The sequence below is a fragment of the Megascapheus bottae genome, chromosome 17, assembly GCF_031878675.1.
Source record: "Megascapheus bottae isolate mThoBot1 chromosome 17, mThoBot2.hap1, whole genome shotgun sequence".
In the NCBI taxonomy this organism is placed as follows: Eukaryota; Metazoa; Chordata; class Mammalia; order Rodentia; family Geomyidae; genus Megascapheus; species Megascapheus bottae.
The window spans coordinates 45002700-45017053 of NC_143525.1; the positions used below are offsets into that span (position 1 = coordinate 45002700).

A 14354-nucleotide genomic window follows, 5' to 3' on the forward strand; every position below is an offset into this window, starting at 1 on the left:
TAGTGGTTTGTCTCTGAAAGTCTTTCCCCATCTTGGCCCTAACTTCACCCTCTTACAGGGTTCTCTATCTACCCTCAGGCTGCTTCCCAGCCCATCCCAAACCTCCTTTAACTGGGGCACTGCGGAATGCATCCCAGGTCCTAGAAGGGTAAAAAGTGACAGAAACAAGAGGATGGCTGGGAATCGGGACCCTAGGAATCTGGCTCCAAGGAACAATGTGGAGGGAGGGGGGAGGGAGGAGAAGAAAGCTGTGTATTGCCTAAAGGGAGATGTCCTGTAGAGAGATAGTAGGTGGCATTTGCACTTCTCCAATAGAAGACAATCAGTATGTGGGTGTCTAGCTTACCCTACACTGAAAAGACCTTTATTAATACTGCCCAAACCTGGAGAGCAAGACAGAACCTATTGGCTCTGCCCAAAATGGAGGTGATGAAAAGAACTGAGAACTTAATCTCAGTCCCAAAGGTTGTAAGCTTTAGAGTCCAATCTCCTCTCTCTCTCTCTCTCTCTCTCTCTCTCTCTCTCTCTCTCTCTCTCTCTCTCTCTCTCTCTCTTCTCTCTCTCTCTCTCTCCTTATCCCTCCTCTCTCTCTCCTTATCCCTCCTCTCTCTTCCCCCTTGATATCTCTCCAGATATCAGCAGTGACCACTGCCATGCCATTAGGTAAGAGGAGAGAGTCAATTAGTAAGAGGATTGATTACTCCAGACACGAGCCCCGTTTGTCTTCCTTACCCAGTGTGAGTGTGTGCTCAGACAGAGGAACACGGGCACGCACCCAAACACACATTGTTGTCACGCCGCCTTAGACGTTTTATTTATTTGTTGGATTCCTGCCCAGAGCCGTTCATATGCTTTTCCAATGGGTTGAGTCTCCCACCAAACATATCGCCTCCTTTTCTCCTGGCCAAGAACGCGTCTGTCACACAGGGCACCTCCTCTGGTCCTTCCGCAGAACATCCTCTCCCACACACCCTGTGAACTTGGGGGTCCTCAGCTCTAGGCGTCTCCCTGTCACCTTTTCTTTTCTTATTATCAGTGAGTGGCTTTTTTTCCCCCCATGGGTTTCTCGCTCCACTCCTCCACGTAATTCTTCTGTCAGATCTTTCCTCCCTTCATGCCTGCTTGCTCTCCTGCACTCCGTTTCTTCTTTCCTGCCCTTATTATCTTTTCCCGCCCTTTCCACGTCCTGTCTTTGCTCCACCGCACTGAGCTGACATGCATCTGAGATCAGCGCACTCGACCTCACTGCTCCAGCCGCCCTTTCCCCGTGCCCAGGGGTCCCTCCGGTCCTCGTGGGAAGCCAGCCGTGTTTACTCAGGCCAGGCGATCACCATGACATTGGGCCCGATGCTGTCCTTTCTCAGCTCAGCTGTCCCTCTTTCATCACCACCCAAGCCACACTTGAAAAAGACGGAGGAGAGCAATGTGCACCCAGGAACAGGGCAGCGATCAGTCCTCCAAAACACCCTAACACTTCTCACCTCCCAGATGTATTCAGAGTGATCTTGGGCAAGCTCCCTAAACTTGGGTTTTTGGTGTGGCTCAGCCACAGTATAATACCCAGCAGTCTCCCGCATCGCCACCTGCTAAACTATGTGGTTCAAGGGAGATTGTGGTCTAAATGATAAAGTACTAGATATAAATTATTTAGTCCACAAAATAGTGACAGGGTGAGATAAAAGCAACCTGGCATCAAGACAGGGGAAGGAAAGCATGGGAGAGATCGAGATCAGACCCAAGGGATCCCATCCCAACAGTTCCCTGGCTTCTCAGAAAGCCTGTGTGGAGGGTATGTGGCTTTGGGGATAGGTAGGGTCTTGGGATGCACCTGGCTGACTCCCTGCCTTCTTCTCATTGGACCTACATGCCTGGGTATACCCAGTTTTGGGGTGCTTTCTGCAAGGTAACCTTCTAGAGCCTAGGCAGCCAGGACACCTATTTTCCCGGCCTCATCATTGCCTTTTTGTGGAGTTAGTGGGCTGGACAAGAGTGCAAATGGGAGACATGTGCAAATGGGGTGACAGCCACTCCGGGAATCCATAGCAATGGCCCATGGCTCAGCAAGCTCAATTCTTAAGGGACCCCCCCCCAACACTTCAGAACTTGGGTGGTAAGAGTGGTAAGGTTTTGGATCACAGAAGTGATGGGCTCTTTTTCTTTTCCCCTAAGGTCCCTTGGAAATTCGGTAGAGAGGATTCTGAGACCACGAGAGATGGCCAGGCCTCCAAACCGAACCTCATGGCACCCAGCCAGAATTCACAAGGCTGGCAGGAAGTGGCTGTGGGTCTGTGTGATTTGGAAGGAAGCAAGGTAGGGAAGCCCTGGTGTACTTGGGGACCAGGATAGTGTGTGATGCTGTGGGTAAGGAAGTTAGGTTGGGGGTTCAAATGTGGAGCTGAGTTCAGTGGCTTCAAAGCTGCGGAATTTAGAAAGCTGCCTCCGTTTTTTTCTCTCTGGTTCCCTGCCACTGGATACATTTTGAAATAAATCCTGGCCAGACTCATACTTGTAAACCTAGCTTTCTTTACTCAGGAGGCTGAGGTCTGAGGATTCCGGTTCAAAGCCAGCCCAGGCAGGGAAAGTCAGTGACATTCCTATCTCCAATTAACCACTAAAAAGGCTGGACCTGAAGCTGTAACTCAAGTGATAGAGTAGTGCCAGCTTTGAGAGAAAAAGCTAATGGACAGCACGCAGACCTTAAATTCAAGCCGCAGTATAAAAGCACATACATGAAATAAAAAAAAAAAAACACTAAATGGAAATAAACCCGTGTGTGTACGGGAGGAACCATTGGTCTGCTGTGCTAGTGTAGATATCCTGAAAGTGTTAAATGTAGACTTTAAATCTAGTATCAGAAGCCAAGAGGCACGCCTTGGTTTGCACTCCTCCACTCCCGGTGGACCCCAGGGATGGGCCATCTGGACACGGGGAAAAGCAGAGTCCACGTCCCAGAGCCAGCGTCCTGTCCTCACCCCAACTCCCCTGCTGTCTTCTAGAAGGGCACCTCTTTTCCCCGCGTCTAGCTTCCAAGGTTACTCTACTCCTAGACCGACGGAGCAAACTCTTCCTCCTCCTACCCACCGGGAGGAGAGCGCGGGCCCCGGATTGGGAAGGGCCGGCCGTGGAGTCCAGCTGTCACCACGCGGGCCCGAGACAAACCGCTCCCAGCTCCCCAGCTCCCCCACCCCGCAGCCTCTCTGCTTTGCATGAGAAGGAGCCCAGCTGGGGCCGGGGAGAGCCGCTAGGGACTGAAGCCGCTGTGGATCCCAGAAAGGGGCCGTTGGGTCGCGCTAGCCTCGAGTACGGAGACAGCTGGAGGGTGTGGGGTGGGGGCTTGGAGACGGCCCCGCTGCGGCACCGGCCCGGCCCTCGGTCACCCGGCTTTTTACCTACTCCGCAAGCCGGGAGGCGCCTCCGGGTCGGGGAGGAGTGGGGTGCGGCTGAGAACCTCACCCCCAGCCGCTCGGATCGCCCCCGGGGGTGTCTGAACACCGGGGCGGAGGGCAGTGTCTGGATCCGCAGGGGAGAAGTGCGAGGCCAAATCCGAGCCCGCAGAACTAGATGGAAGAAACCACCTTCTCCAACCCTGGCACGAGCCCCAAACTCAGGCTCGGGAGACACTGGCCGAGGGATGGCCGGGCGCACGACCCCGGCCCGCGGCTGGGCGTCGTGCTCAGGTGTGGAGGCGTCAGGAGGTGCGGAAGGAGGGAGATGGCGTGCGAGGCCTGGCATCCTGAGGTCCGGGAGGGGGGAGCGGTGGGCAGGCTATTGGCTGCTGGAGTTGTGTTGCCCGAGAGCCCATCGGGATTGCAGAGCGGGGCTGGCCAGGGCGGACATTTAGGGGTTGCCGGAGCACTGCAAGCCGAGTCCCCGCCGGGCGTGCGCGCGCTCCCGGTTCGTTGGAAGAGGGTGCGCGGTTGGCACGGCCAGAGCATTCCCCGCCAGCCGAGCTGCGCTGGGGCCCAGCTCCCACTACCTCAGCCCCTGGCCCTCACATTGGTTTAAACGCGGCCGCTCCACTCCACGCGCATCGCCAAAAGACCAGTTCCAAACTAACCAGACCTGGCTAAGTACTGAAGACACGGCTTCCCCTTCATGTCTTCCGTATTCGAACCGGACGCGCTTTCCTAACGCGCCTCCCTCCTAGATTCAAAAACGAATCATCATCACAATGAAAGCCTACAGGAAAAAGGAAAATGTGAGGAGCAAGAGTGGGACCGACCGGCCCTACCACCCCAGACTCCACTTCGGAAGAAATCTGGGGGAAACCTTTAAAAAAAACCAAAAGACCTGAAATGATGGACACCGGATGTGGGGCTGGTGGGCGCCGTGGAACTGGAATGACTCTGGGGGGGGGGGGGGCGGATGGTCTCATATCCGAGATCTGATCCCGGGGCTAAGCAAACCCGTCCCGGGGGCGGCGGCCCAGAGGTGACACGCGGCGGATTTAGGGTGCTCTGGAAGGAGGGGTGAGCTCTGGAAAGTGTGGGTCGCCGGTGTCGAAGGAAGCTGGTCCTCGGGCCCGAAGCCTGAAAAAAGGGGGAGGACTGGAAGCCGGACCCTTGCTACGTCCTGAGAACGCTCTCCTCTTTCCCCCTTCCCACCGCCACCCTTTGTCACCCGACGCAGGGGCCCCACGGTTTCCCGCCTCGTCGTTTGTTTTTGTTTGTTTAAAAAAAAAGAAAAAGAAGAAGTGTCTCCGGATCACGGTTTCTCACAACTCCTCGCCTGGGTGGCCACCCCTCTCCCGACGCGCTCGTCTACACTCGCCTTTCCCGGTCCCGGCGCCCCGCCACGCTCTCCCCCGCCCCCGCCAGGAAACCACCCGGATCAACTTTCCAAGCGCGCACGGCGGGGGACTGACACCCGCGACTCGGCGACACCGGGACCCGGCGGACTTTGGCTGGATGGGGGGGGCGAGGGAGGGGGCAGGGCCGGAGGCCCCGGAGGAGGGAGATTTGGCTGCCAAGCGCCCCCTACCTCTCCAAAAGACTCGCGCTGGGCCCGGGGCAAACTTCCAGGCCCAGGGAAGCCGGGAGGGCGGAGAAGAATCCCAACACCTGGGGAATCGCTGAGCCAAAACTGCGCCGGGACCCGTCGAGCTTCCGGACCCCCCCCACTCCCCCCCCCCCGCTCCTCCCAACCCCCACCCCAATCCTAGACCAGGCTCGGTCCGGCCTGGCCTCTCCCCTCTTTCAGAACTCCGACCCCCCCCCCCGCCCCCGCCAGCGCCGACTCCCACCTTCCCTCCCTCCCTCCCTCCCTCTCTCGCCGAAAGCCGGGCTTACCGGGGCCGTGGGGGACCGGACCACCCCGCCGCCGCCCGCCGCCCGCGCCGCGCGGGGCCTCGGGTCCCGCCGCCGCCGCTGACGGTCTAAGCGCGGTCTCCCCGCACTCTCCCCGGCCCGCGGCTGCAGAATGGTTTACAGAGGGACCGCGCGGCGCTGATTGGTCGCCGGCCGTCGTGACGTCGGCGGGCGCTGCATTAAGGCGAGGGGGGCTTCCAGAGCTCAGCCAACAGCCGGGAGCAGTGACCGAGTCGCTGGAGCTGGGGAGAGACGCGCCGGGGCGGCCGCCGGGGGCCGGGAGACCCGGGGATCGAACGGACGCGCGCCGGAAGAAAGCCAAGCAGGAGCCGCGGCCCGGGCGGCGACGGCCGGCGGCGCGCTCGGAACTGCCCCGCCGCTGGCCTCACGGCCGCCGCCACACCAGGACCTTATTTTTTCGAGCTCTCCCAGCGCTTCCCCTCCCCTTCCATCGACTTTTTCCCCCCCGTGGCACCAGGGGAAAGGGGAAAAACAACACAACACAAAACACCACCACAAAAACAAGCCAGAGAGGAAGGAGACGAGAAAGGAGACGCAGATTTGCCATCACCACGAAAAGGAAAAGAAAAAAAAGAAAAGAAAGGGGAAAGGAAAAGAAAGAAAGTAGAAGAAGGTGGAGCGGCCGTGTGCGTGGGGCCGGGAGCGCGGGCCGAGCGATGCGGGGCTGCGCGCCCGGGCGGCCAGGAGCTGTGACCCGAGCCGCTATGCACGACCAGGAGCGGTGAAGACCCGGACGCGTCCCGGAGAGCGGGGAGGGGGGCCGCCCCGAGGACACGGACCCGGGCCGCGCGGCCGGCCACCGGCGGAGGTGACGGGGCTGGGTCGGCGGGGACGGAGCGAGCGCGCCTGATCGCATCCGCCCGAAGTTATCCCTCGTGGTTTCCCACGCACGAACACTTCTCCAGAAAAGATCGAGGGGGGGAACCTAAGCCACCACTGCAATCAACAAGATCTTCTCCCACTCTCCTCCCTCCTCCCCCCCCCCCCGCGGGCTGTCCCGCCCCCTCCCCGGGCCCGGCGCGTCCCCTCCGGCTTCACCATGCCGCCCGCCGTTTAGGATCCAAAGCTTCTCGACTTGTTTTTGTATTTTTCTTTCTTTCTTTCTTTTTTTAAAGTGGGCAGCCTTGGCACGCACACATCCGCCTTCACACTCCGACAAAAGCAGTTGCACTTTGACTCCTGACAGCTCTACCTCAAGCCAGAGAGAGAGAGAGAGAGAGAGAGAGAGAGAGAGAGAGAGAGAGAGAGAGAGAGAGAGAGAGAGAGAGAGAGAGAGAGAGAGAGAGAGAGAGAGGAGAACTCGGCAGCGCTTTTTTTCCCCCCTCCCAGCCTCCGAAAACCCGAGCTCGCCACGGTCTACCCCCTTCGTCCCCGGCACGGTTTTATTTGTATTTATTTCCGTTCCCGGTGACCTTCACTCTTCCGCGGGCTCCGCTCCGCCGCGCGCCCCTGGGACTCTCCATCCAGGCGCCCCCGGCCTCTCCACGGCCGGGTTTCCCCGGGGTTGATTTTTTTTTTCTTTCTTCTTTTCCTGGTGCGGGTTTTTGAGCTGCACAGCCGAGGTGTGTCTCCGATCTTTGGAGGGGCTGGGGAGCCCGGGGCTGGTCACCTTTGGGAGTAAAATCCCCTCGGCTCTCTCGACTTGGCTCTGTGTCTGGGGGGGTGGGGGGCCTCACCCGACCAAACCAAAGACCATGGTGCACTGTGCCGGCTGCAAGAGGCCCATCCTGGACCGCTTCCTCTTGAACGTGCTGGACAGGGCCTGGCACGTCAAGTGCGTCCAGTGCTGTGAATGTAAATGCAACCTGACCGAGAAGTGCTTCTCCCGGGAAGGCAAGCTCTACTGTAAAAACGATTTCTTCCGGTGAGTATTTTCCTCCGCGTACCTCTGGCCGCTTCCTCCCCAAGGGCCTTTCTCAACCAGCTTCGGAGCAGAGGTCAGCGTGGCCGGCCCCTGGCAGACGCAGGAGGAGCTACCTCTGGAAAGGGCAGCCAAGCCCCGCCAGGCTCCTGCCTCTCGGCCAGCTGGCGTGCTGCGAGCCCGGGGGGGGGGGGGATAAAAAGGGACTGTACTTGTGGCCTGGAAAGTGAGGGTGCATGTGGCTGGGAAGAAAGGATCCAAGCTCGCCTGGGCTCTGGAGCACCCCCAAACTTGGAAGAGATTGAGCAGCCAGTTCCAGTTTTTCTTTTTTCTTTTTGTTTTTATTTCCCCTCCCCCCCAAAAAAAAACCCTAGCTCTCCAAACATTGCATTTTCGGAGCCACCCCTCTGCTGCTCTCCCTCTCTCTTCTCTCTCTAAAGCTGAGCTGTGAAGCCCAGGCTCTTCCCGGCCATTGCCTTTTCCTCAGGAGAAGTATTGGCGGGAACGCTGAGCCTTTGGGGGTACAGTGCCCCTTCCCAGCACGACCCGGTAGCAGCTGTAAGAAACTCGATCTTATGGGCAACTCTGCACAGCCGGGAAGCGACCCCGAAACCGACTTGGTCCTTAAGCATGAAGAAGGGCAAACTACTACCCTGCAGCTTGCAAGGGCTGTAGCTTTTCCTTTTTCTTTTTTTCTCTGTCCCTCCTGCTAGGTTTGGCATACATTTCGGCCTGGGCCCCACACTGATTGGGGCATCAAAGCGCACCAGCCCCCCTCCATATCCCCCTCAGGCCGGTCACCACCGCCTGGCAGAGACTGGCTCCTGAGAGAGCAGGGAACTTTCTGCTTCACCCCCTGTTTTAACATTTGAATTGTATGTTCTTAACCTCGCTGTGTGGCCACCGTATCCACAAAGTCTAAGTCAATAGAGAAGAACAGGAACAAATGTGAATTCTAATTCCACTGTACAGGTTTGAAATCTCCCAGTTAAGGAGACTGACTTGAGCTCCACTTTCTCTCAATTTGTAGCGCTGGATCAAACGGGAGGAGGGGGGGCGGGATGTGAAGCCACCCGGGGCCCCTTAGCTCAGCGCTCAGTCTCCAAAGCAGTTCCAGGAGGACGCGTGGCTTAGGTTTGCGCGGAACTGTGGAGCAGACCTGACGCGGAACCCTGTGGCCTCGGCTGTCTGTCGAGTTTCCTCCGCAATACGGAGATCAGAGCCGGAGATTCGGCGAATCCTACCCGCGTCCAGCGGGTCTGCCGAGGCCTGACTGGTGACCAAGCTCCGCAGGGCACTGCGCCCGGCTTTGCCCGCGGCGCCTCCCGCTAGCGCCAATCTGCTAGGCTTTGCGCACGAACCTGGTACGGCGCAGTTCCACTCCCCAGGCTGGGCCACCCGTGTTTGTTTCCCTACCGTGGGCCAAGCTCAACCCTAGCCCGGGGTGGGGGGGGAGGAGAGAGAGAGAGAGAGAGAGAGAGAGAGAGAGAGAGAGAGAGAGAGAGAGAGAGAGAGAGAGAGAGAGAGACATCTCCGAATCCAATCGGAGATTAAGTGTCACCATTTCCCGAGATGCCTTCTCCCCTCTTGGGGATTAAACTTGGGCGTGAAGTGGGGTTGGGGTTGGGGGACAGCTTGGGCCCCTCACCCTACAAGCATTGTATTTTCCGCCCTCACTTCCCCCTTCCCCATGCCGTGGCTCTCTCCTCCCTGCTTCTGCAGTGTGTTGATCGACATATAATCTATAATCTCTCTTCTTCCTCCCCCCTCTCTCTTCCTCTCTCTCCTTCCTCCTCAACTTGTTTCTTTCTGCCCCATCTTCCTCTCTCATTTCATTCTCTCCTGCCTCCTCCCGTCCCTCTTCCAACCCTCCCTGGCGCAGATGCTTCGGGACCAAATGCGCGGGCTGCGCGCAGGGCATCTCCCCTAGCGACCTGGTGCGGAGAGCGCGGAGCAAAGTCTTTCACCTCAACTGCTTCACCTGCATGATGTGTAACAAGCAGCTGTCTACCGGCGAGGAGCTCTACATCATAGACGAGAACAAGTTCGTCTGCAAAGAGGATTACCTAAGCAACAGCAGTGTCGCCAAAGAGAACAGCCTCCACTCGGGTGAGGCCCCGATTTCCAGCCTCCTATCCGGGGCTGGGATTCCGGGGGAGGAAGGCCAGCCAAGGCCCTTGCTCACCTGTCCTTTCCCCCCTCCCCCTCTTCCCAGCCACCACCGGCAGTGACCCTAGTTTGTCTCCGGATTCACAAGACCCGTCGCAGGACGACGCCAAGGACTCCGAGAGTGCCAACGTGTCAGACAAGGAAGGTGGTAGTAATGAGAACGACGATCAGAACCTAGGCGCCAAGCGGAGGGGGCCTCGCACCACGATCAAAGCCAAGCAGCTGGAGACTTTGAAGGCGGCCTTCGCCGCTACGCCCAAGCCCACGCGCCACATCCGCGAGCAGCTGGCTCAGGAGACGGGCCTCAACATGCGGGTCATCCAGGTCCGACCCCTGGCGGGCCCTTCCGCTCGCTCAGAGGGCCCAGGTGGTGCCTAGGAGGGGACAGAGTTTGTGGAGGCTGGAGGAGAGTGGAGGGTGGTGAACGGAGGAAGGTCGCAGGATTCCTGGAGCATCTCCCACCCTCCCCCTTCTTCCCAGAGCCACAGAAGCATACTGGCCAGGGAATAGGAGGGGCTGGCTTTGAGTTTGGCCGAAAGGACGCTGTCCAACACTACAGCACGGTACTTAGTCTTCCTGAGGCATACACCTTAGCCCACTGGCACTCTTGTTAAGAAGATATGGAGAGAGCCGGGCTCTGGTAGCTCACACCTGTGATCCTAGCCACTTAGGATGCTGAGATCTGAGAGTTGTGGCTGCAAGGCAGCAAAGTATGGGAGACCTTTATCTCCAGTGAACCAAACCAAACAAACAAAACCAGACGTGGAGCTGTGGCTCTCAAATGGTAGAGCACCAGCCTGGAGCACAGACGCTCAGGGACAACACCCAGACCCCTGAGTTCAAGCCCCAGGCCTGGAAAACAAAAACAAAAACTGGAGAGGTTGATTCTGTTGCAAGGATCAGTCAGTGGCTTCTGCACATCCTCTCCTCCTCCCTCCAAGTCTTCAGCCTTAACTTTGTGGGGTCTCTTGCCCCGTTAAGAAAACACCAGAGCAGGAAGATCCCCCTCTGAAAAGAGGTGGGCACGTTAGCTTGAAGGTAGTCAGTGAGAGTCAGTCCAGCCTGGGTGCAGCCCTCTATGAGATGGGGAGGAGAGGCCATCTGGAGGCAGCTGGGCTGGGTGTCTGGAGGAGGTGAGAATGTGTGTGATTAGGCAGCAGGGGTCTCTGGCTTACTGCTAGGTGTTGGGTCAATGTGCTTGGAGGCTGTGAGGGTGTGGGTGATTGTCCTGCACTGGGTATTCACCTCAGCAGCAGGCTCTGAGGTACCTGGGACGCTGTGCAAACTTACGTTTGTGAATGCGGGGTGGTTTGTTTGCCACCATCGGCAAAAGGTTGTGAATCAGTATGCTTGGGCAGGGGAGATTTGCATGGGTACAAAACAGAGATGGTAGGTTTTGGTGTCACCACCTTTGGGAAAACAGTGTCAGTGGGAAGCTTTTTGTGTCTCTGACATGTTCGTGCAGTGGGGATAGGGAGAGAGCACTTCAAGAGACCAGTTCAACACAGTTTCCTTGTTATTTTCTTGAGATCTTTGATTAAACAGTTTCCTAAGGGGGGGAGAGAGAGAGATTAGAGAGAGAGAGAGAGAGAGAGAGAGAGAGAGAGAGAGAGAGAGAGAGAGAGAGAGAGAGAGAGATCATGAAAGGGAAGCTGTGTGCGAGACTATTTTGGAGACGTTTAGTGTTTCCATGCGCATAGCCCCTTGGACGCTGTAACTGTGATAGTTCGTTTTAAAAAAAAACAACTCAGCTACTTCTTGCTTCACAGCAGGCATGGTGGCCAGTTCAAATCCCTCTGTCCTGAAATCCTGATCACCTTAGTGTCCACGTCTGTTTTGCCCGCTCTCAGGACTCCCCTTCCCCACTGCCCCTTCCAAAGTCCACGCGGCGAGCGGGGAGGCCGTGGAGGGAGTGTGTGTGTGTTGGGGGGTGTCTTGGTAGCTTCACCCCAAGATGTGTGCGCTTCAGGTCTGGTTCCAGAACCGGCGCTCCAAGGAACGCAGGATGAAGCAGCTGAGCGCGTTGGGCGCGCGGCGCCACGCCTTCTTCCGAAGTCCGCGCAGGATGCGGCCGCTGGTGGACCGCCTGGAGCCGGGCGAGCTCATCCCCAACGGCCCCTTCTCCTTTTACGGAGGTGAGTGTGGCGGGGCGCGATCAGACCCGGGTCGGCTTCGCAGGAAGCGGGAGGGTGGTGGGGAAGGCTGGGGAGAAAACCCGGGGTGGTGCCGAGACTCAGGGGCAAAACTCCCCTCCCGGAGCCAAGCCCCGCGGCCCGGCGGGGAGCCGCTGCCCGCTCCGCGCCGTGTCCTCCCCGCAGCTCTCCGGAGTTGCCCTTCCTCCCCCTCTTCTGCCCGGGCCCCGGCTCCTCCGTGATCCTCGCTCTTCCTCCCCGACCCGCAGATTACCAGAGCGAGTACTACGGTCCCGGGGGCAACTACGACTTCTTCCCGCAAGGCCCGCCGTCGTCGCAGGCGCAGACGCCCGTGGACCTCCCCTTCGTGCCGTCGTCCGGGCCGTCCGGAACGCCCCTGGGCGGCCTGGAGCACCCGCTGCCCGGCCACCACCCGTCGAGCGAGGCGCAGCGGTTCACCGACATCCTGGCGCATCCTCCGGGGGACTCTCCCAGCCCGGAGCCCAGCCTGCCCGGGCCTCTGCACTCCATGTCGGCGGAGGTCTTCGGGCCCAGCCCGCCCTTCTCGTCGCTGTCGGTCAACGGCGGGGCGAGCTACGGGAACCACCTGTCCCACCCCCCCGAAATGAACGAGGCGGCCGTGTGGTAGCGGGGGTCTCCCACGGTCCGAAGAGTTCGTGATTGTACAGAATCGAACTTTTATTTAAGAAAAATAGAGAGGGGGGAAAAAAAAGAAGAAAAAAATCCATAAAAAGCAAAACCTCCTGCAGCACTTTCTCCAGTCTGGAAGACCGTTCTCGGTCTGGAGAGACCAGATGGGGAAAAGCTGGGGGTGGCAGGGACATAAAATAGGATCCAAATTCGACTGGCGGGACTGGGATCCGTGCGTGTCCTGGCTGCGAAACCGGAGATGCCCGAGGGAGGGGATGCAGAGCCGTCCTCGCCGCCCTCCCGGACCCGGATCTCCGGATGGACTCCGAGGGTCGGTGCCCCCGGCCGGCGAACTGGCCGAAGGACGGCGACGGCGGCCCCCGGCGGGCGGAGCGGCCGGGTGGTGCCGGGCGCCGAGGGAGGGGGCCGCCCCTGTACCGCCCGGGGGCTCCAGCTCTGGGATGCTAGCTCTTGGTAGTGTTGTCTCAGAGTTCATCCACCACAGCGACAACAAACTCTTATAGCTTCAGAAACGCCGACCTGCTGTGCATCAGGTGGGACTCTCTCTCTCTCTATATATATATTTTTTGTCTATCTGAGTTTTTTGGTTTCTGTTTTTGCCAAAATTGCAAAATTCTAAATGTAAAGCCCTCAGTATCAACTATTCTACCTTCACAAAGCTACACACACAGACACAGACACACAGACACAGAGACACAGACACAGACACAGAGACACAGACACAGACACAGACACAGACACACACACACACACACACACACACACACACACACACACACACACACAGGACAGGACGGTCTGCAACCCAGACCTCTCAGTAAAATGACTTGAACAGCAGCTGTACAAGAAAAGTATTCTACTTTCACACACACAAAGGTTAAAAAAAAAAGACTATTGAACTAAAAAAAAAACAGTCAACTGTTTACGTATAATGTTAAATTCAGGAGTTCAGTGTTTTACTACTCTATCCTGTTTGAAACCTCTTGTTCAAAAACAAAATGTTTTGAGCAATCAACCAAAATCGTTCCTTTTCTTTTCCTGTAGATGTTCTGACAGATTTGCAGGGCTTGTGGCTCACTGTGCTAGTATGTAAAAAAAAAGGTGTTGTTTACACAAGGCAAAGAGAAAACATGATATTCAGACAGTTGCCAAATAGAATAAATATAGCACAAATACTGTAAAGGTGCCTGGCACCAGCAACCTGAGAAAGTATTAAACAAAAAAGTGTTACAAGGTTTAAAAAAAACATCTTTGCTAATTTTTAGTCCTGTTGAACATTCATGGAATTGTTAATATGACTTATATAGACCCACACAGGTTTTATTTTTGTGTCTTTAAAATAAAAGTCCAAAATATTTAAATTTTATGGTCAAATATGCAGTCAACAGCTGCTACTTTTTCTTTATATATTAAATTTCTCATATGTCTTTTATTGTTCTAATAAACCTAAGCTTGTGTGACCTCCAGTGCATATTAGACCATTCACTGTATGAAAGAAAACATGTTGAATAAATTTGTGAGTTTTTAATAAAAATAGAAAATCTGATGTTTAGATAATTGGTGTTGTATTTGATGTTTTCAATGAGCGGAGGGGAGACTTGCTGGGGTGTGGAATGGGCCCACAAAAGTTGGATAAAGACAATGGATTTCAGTGATGTATATATTTTCACCTTGACTGTAGTTGAATCACTTTGCTAATGCCAGACAAGCTTTTTTTTTCTGTGACTCTTTGCTGTTATTAAATACAAATTTGCATTTCTGTGGATTTAGCTGGTACAGTTGAAGGGGTATTTGCTGATAAATTTATATAGAATTTGAAATAGAAATCAAATCCATAACTACAATTACACATGAAATCCAAAGTATACACTCCTCTTTCTGTATGCAAAACTGGCCTGGTGAATGTCAGATTCTTGTTATATACATAGTAAGAGGTCCTTTTCAGTTATAATTCATTTTCCATAGATAATATTGCTTTCTAATTTGGTAGTTGGAAAGATAATGTAGACTGAATTACAGGATAGCTAGCAATGAAATACTTCAATCCTTTTCACAGAACTGATATGAATTTGTTATGAGCAGTTATACATATGAACTTCTCTAGAAGGAAAATTATTTTGCCTGGCACATGATACATATTAAGTTTCAGTAAGAAGAGATGAACAAAAATAACTAATATAGAAATTAAATTTT

The 14354-nt window shown here is 55.8% G+C and overlaps 1 protein-coding gene and 1 pseudogene across 2 annotated transcripts in view; one reads left to right on the plus strand and one right to left on the minus strand.

Moving 5' to 3' along the window:
- Nucleotides 1-7023, minus strand: part of LOC150051988 (uncharacterized) — a 12968-nt pseudogene extending 5945 nt beyond the window's left edge. The window contains exons 1-3 of the transcript XR_016538383.1: nt 7014-7023; nt 5960-6223; nt 5289-5924 (exon numbers count right to left, since the gene is read on the minus strand). The product of XR_016538383.1 is annotated as an uncharacterized LOC150051988 (transcript). The remainder of the gene's footprint in view (nt 1-5288; nt 5925-5959; nt 6224-7013) is intronic.
- On the plus strand, nt 5450-12859 carry Lhx1 (LIM homeobox 1). The gene is made up of 5 exons (XM_090351201.1): nt 5450-7191; nt 9071-9297; nt 9404-9681; nt 11327-11492; nt 11759-12859. The coding sequence occupies exons 1-5, from the start codon at nt 7022-7024 to the stop codon at nt 12136-12138; spliced, it is 1221 nt and encodes a 406-aa protein (XP_090207327.1). The 5' UTR covers nt 5450-7021; the 3' UTR covers nt 12139-12859.
- The last annotated feature ends 1495 nt before the right edge of the window (nt 12860-14354 follow it).